At 53.6% G+C, this 4,872-nt stretch overlaps 1 protein-coding gene across 1 annotated transcript in view; it reads left to right on the top strand.

The window, feature by feature from the left end:
* The window catches only part of EMH_0074130 (uncharacterized protein), a gene marked incomplete at both ends in the record, with an annotated part of 1,088 nt that extends 137 nt beyond the window's left edge, over nucleotides 1–951 (top strand). Inside the window, 4 exons of the mRNA XM_013502604.1 lie at nucleotides 3–53; nucleotides 182–220; nucleotides 426–645; nucleotides 852–951. Coding sequence (XP_013358058.1) covers nucleotides 3–53; nucleotides 182–220; nucleotides 426–645; nucleotides 852–951 — 410 coding nt within the window. The remainder of the gene's footprint in view (nucleotides 1–2; nucleotides 54–181; nucleotides 221–425; nucleotides 646–851) is intronic.
* Between the last annotated feature and the right edge of the window lie 3,921 nt (nucleotides 952–4,872).

Genomic DNA, 4,872 nt, shown 5'->3' with positions numbered 1-4,872 from the left:
CACTCCAAAATGCAAATGCAACGGGAGGAACGCCGTGCGTGAGCATGCGCGAGGTGGGCCCTGCACGACCCTATCATGTTTGACTGCCGTTGGCTTGCCAACAAGGAGCGACTCGGCATGAATCCCCCATACATCCAGCTGCAGCGTTTCGCAGTTAGTATGTTGCTTGCGGTTGGTTCAGTTGCGCTGGTGGAGCTGAGCCCCACCTGCCGAAAGGATTGTACGCACTCTTTGGCAAAAACATGGGGGATATGCATGCATCTGCGGTTGTGGTGGAGATAAGCAGTTTGCGTTCCTGAATCTGTTTGCACCGATGTGGAGATGCCTCTCCTTGCGTTGCGATCGCGCGGCGCTTTGCCCAGCAAGTGCAGAATTAGAACGAAATTCATTTGCTTGGCGCGGGTTTGGGGTCGTTTACGTCGTAGGTGTTCTGATGCCAGGCATGGATGTAGATGCGCATCGCTGCAAGGTTCTGGCGATGCGGTGCGAAAAGGCGTGGGAGCTCGTTTCGCTTCAGCCGTGGTCTTGCTCGTTATCTGCTGGGGCGTGGTGTTTCAGCGCTGTACGACGTTTGTGCGATGGCGCTTGCCATCACAAGCGACATCGCGTAACTGGCGACGCAGCACAGGCGCAGCGAGAAACGCGGTAGGAAACGGCGCTCATAGCACTCCACTCCAAAATGCAAATGCAACGGAAGGAACGCCGTGCGTGAGCATGCGCGAGGTGGGCCCTGCACGACCTTATCATTTTTGGCTGCCGTAGGCTTGCCAACAACGAGAGACTCGGCATGAACTCCCCATACATACAGCTGTAGCGTTTTGCAGTTCGTATGTTGCTTGCGGTTGGTTCAGTTGCGCTGGTGGAGCTGAGCCCCACCTGCCAAAAGGAGTGTACACATCATTTGTCAAAAACATGGGGGATATGTATGCATCTGCCGTTGTTGTGGGGTGAAGCAGTTTGCGTTCGTGCATCTGTTTGCCCAGATGTGGAAATGCCTCTCCTTGCATTGCCACCGCGCGGTGCTTTGCCCAGCAAGTGCAGAATTAGAACGAAATTCATTTGCTTGGCGCGGGTTTGGGGTCGTTTACGTCGTAGGTGTTCTGATGCCAGGCATGGATGTAGATGCGCATCGCTGCAAGGTTCTGGCGATGCGGTGCGAAAAGGCGTGGGAGCTCGTTTCGCTTCAGCCGTGGTCTTGCTCGTTATCTGCTGGGGCGTGGTGTTTCAGCGCTGCAAGGCGTCTGTGCGACGGCGCTTGCCGTCACAAGCGACCTCACGTAACTGGCGACGCAGCACAGGCGCAGCGAGAAACGCGGTAGGAAACAGCGCTCATAGCACTCCACTCCAAAATGCAAATGCAACGGGAGGAACGCCGTGCGTGAGCATGCGCGAGGTGGGCCCTGCACGACCTTATCATTTTTGACTGCCGTTGGCTTGCCAACAAGGAGCGACTCGGCATGAACTCCCCACACACACAGCTGTAGCGTTTTGCAGTTCGTATGTTGCTTGCGGTTGGTTCAGTTGCGCTGGTGGAGCTGAGCGCCACCTGTCGAAAAGCGTGTAAGCATTATTTGTCAACAACAAGGGGGATATGCATGCGGCTGCGGTTGTGGTGGGGTGAAGCAGTTTGCGTTCGTGCATCTGTTTGCCCAGATGTGGAAATGCCTCTCCTTGCATTGCCACCGCGCGGTGCTTTGCCCAGCAAGTACGGGATTAGACGGAAATTCATTTGCTTGGCGCGGGTTTGGAGTCGTTTACGTTGTAGGCGTTCTGATGCCAGGCATGGATGTAGATGCGCATCGATGGAAGGTTCTGGAGATGCGGTGCGAAAAGGCGTGGGAGCTCGTTTCGCTTCAGCCGTGGTCTTGCTCGTTATCTGCTGGGGCGTGGTGTTTCAGCGCTGTACGACGTTTGTGCGACGGAGCTTGCCATCACAAGCGACTTCAGGTGGCTGGTGACGCAGCACAGGCGCAGCGAGAAACGCGGTAGGAGACAGCCACGGCTGGTGTTCTCGAGGTTAAGTTGATTGGATTGCTAGCCAGGACGTTCATGAGGGTGGTTCGTTTGGGGCAGATAATCATAGTCGAGCGTGGCCACAGCTTGGGGCGCTTTCAGAACAAAGAAGTAGAAGATATTCATCGCACTTACGTTATACACGCGGAGCCCTCAAGTGGCTGCGCAGCCATCGGGCGACGCGAGAGAAAGCGAAATCCGTTGTTCCGGCTGGTGTGTCTCAGCGCCTGCAGATTCCGTCTTGGCCTCAAAAACGAAGTGTAGGGTTCAAGGTCTACGGTCTAGGGCATATGCGCAAGGATTTAGGGTTTGATGTTCAGGGTGAACGGGTTAGGGCTCGGCAATATTCGTCGACCTGCTTTGTGTTCGGAGGAGGCGCAGGTTGTGTATGTGCCGCTGACGTATGTGCGTTTTCGGCATATAACCCCAAACGATCCACAGCGCCCGAATGCTGTAGGTAGAGGCAAACGAGAACCAGTCCGCAGGTCGCCTCCTGCATGGTGTTTGGCGCACGTATTGAACACTTCCCGATTGCTTTTGGTCTTCCGACAAGGCCCCATGCAACGTGTTCCATCGTTTCGCACTTCGTACGAAGCTTGCGCTTGGTTTCATTGCCCTGGTTGAAATCAGCTCTCTCCGCCGGCAGGAGTATACGTTGTATTTGGCGGAGTGCTAGGGGCCCTCGACGTATGCGCACCGTGGGCATTGTGCGGTTTGTGTGTTCGCTTTCACCCCCGCTGTATGGAGGAGCTTTTTTCGATATTGCGGTCGATTTCTGTTTCGGACAGATATTGTCAGCCTAATAAGGAAGCAGAGCCGCGAATATCCGAGGCGCACAGCAGCTAGGAGAGCTTTTTGCCTTTTATCTTTTTACACGAGCCAGAACTATCAAATGCAGGCACTCTCAGCTGTGGTAGACGAGCTGACGCGTTGGCGATAATCCAAGCTGTGAAGGGTGGTAGTCGCCTTGCTGGAAAGGCGACAAGCGGCAGTTGATCTGCAGGCGATGGTACCTTACCGAGCAATTCTGTGCATTTATCTGGCTGAGAGTGCATTGGAGGCGTGGCAGGGCATTGCTTGTTTTGATTTCGCGGGGCTAGTTGAGAGACTGGGTTCCTGTGGGAGTGTCATTAATGAATGCGTCGCTGTTCCTCTGTTCTATTCATGTTTAAAGCGCTGCGCAGGTTGCGCAGTATCAGTGGGAAAGTGGTCCATGGTTATGCACGCGTGCGAGGCTTTTCGTACGTGGGGTAGGTGGGGCTATTTCTTCCTGTTGGCATCCGGGACTGCAGCAGTTGCGAGAAGATGCATCGTGAAGGCTGTTGCACTGTGCTGCAGTTGGCTTTCTTCATGCATACGTTTACCGCCCCCGCAGATGCGCTGCGCTGCACCTCCAGATGTGCGTATATGCATACTGCGTTTGAGGACAATGTCGTGGAACTGTTCTTTAAGGGGTGTAAGGTGCACGCAGCATTTGGTGAGAGTGTCGATGGGTGCCTTGGAGGTGTGTTGGCTGTCTGCGCTTGCCTCGAATTCTACATCTTCTGCGCGATAAACACATTTTGTTGTTCGTCTGTTGATTGGATGGGCTTGCGTAGAGATTACGCATAACGTGGGCACCGCGTTGCAAACTTGTGGCGATGTCGTAAACCAGGTTAGTGTGCGTCGCGGCTGGAGCACGAGAAGCAGAGTTTTTTTGGAACGCGATGTTGCACGTATGTGTTGAAGCATGCGACGTTTGGCCTGAATCGAATGCGTACGCCGGAAAGTGTTGGCGTTTTTAGAGATGGAGGCACTAGGGTAGGAACAGTTGGCACTGCTCGCTTTGGTGTAATCGTTTTGCCTGGGTACCCCTGCTTTTGTGATAAGCGCGTGCATGACAGACCAATGCCTATAGCTTCCTGTAGTGTCCTACGGTGGCAGTGCTCGTTGACAGCGATATGTCGCATGAGTGTGGTGGGAAGCGGCGTTGAGGTGCGAAGAAGCTGTTGAGCCCTTATTATGGGCCAACGTGTCTATGGCGGTAGCTGGGTAACAAGGGACAAGAGCAACGGAGTTCCAGGGGTGGATGACGGTGCGACGGTGCACAGGGATGGTGCATTTGGTTAGGGCCATTCACGATCCATTTGCAAAGTACGGTTTTTCATGAAGATGCCAATTGCTGTTGCTGCGTACTTTGTGCTTTTTGTGCTCCACTTGTTGTAGTGTTTTCCAGACTCATGACGTCTTTCTTTTTCTCGTTCTGGCTAATTTAGAACAAACTAACATCGCGTCTGTAGTTTCAAAAAACCTTAATGTTAGCCTGCACGTTCATGCATCAGCGCCTTTTGCTTCTGCAGAGAGTTAGTCTTCGCTCGCCTGGAGGCACCTAGGGTTCGTGCAGTTCGTGTGCGCACATCTACTACCTTGCTGTTGCGAACCCTGCTGTGGCGCTGCGACCGCGTGTTGTTCTTTTCAGAGAGTATGCACGCAGTTAGTAGCCAGAACTGCGGAAATACGAACCGTCCGGTAGATAGAACAGTCTGTGCTGAGCTTTGAGCATCCGGCCCAAATTCATCTATTCGGCGCAGCTACGCGCACGTTTATGTTTCAGCCTGTATCACAGCAGTCACGGATGTATATGTGCATCCCACATATTTATGAAGCTGCGTTGTGAAACGCTATGGGAGTTTGTTTCTGATTTAGCCGTGCTCTGCTTTTGATTTGGTGTGTCGGGGTTGTCCATCTCTACGACGGGCGTTTGTGAGACGGCGAATCTCGCCACAAGCGACCTCGTTGACTGGGCGAGGCAGTGCACCTGCAGCGCATTTATGCGAAACCAATTGTGTGAGTATTAGTGGCGGCTACCCAGCAAAACGT

Source organism: Eimeria mitis, genomic scaffold, assembly GCF_000499745.2.
Source record: "Eimeria mitis Houghton genomic scaffold, Emh_scaff97, whole genome shotgun sequence".
NCBI lineage: Eukaryota > Apicomplexa > Conoidasida > Eucoccidiorida > Eimeriidae > Eimeria > Eimeria mitis.
This window is presented reverse-complemented; position numbering and strand designations above follow the sequence as displayed.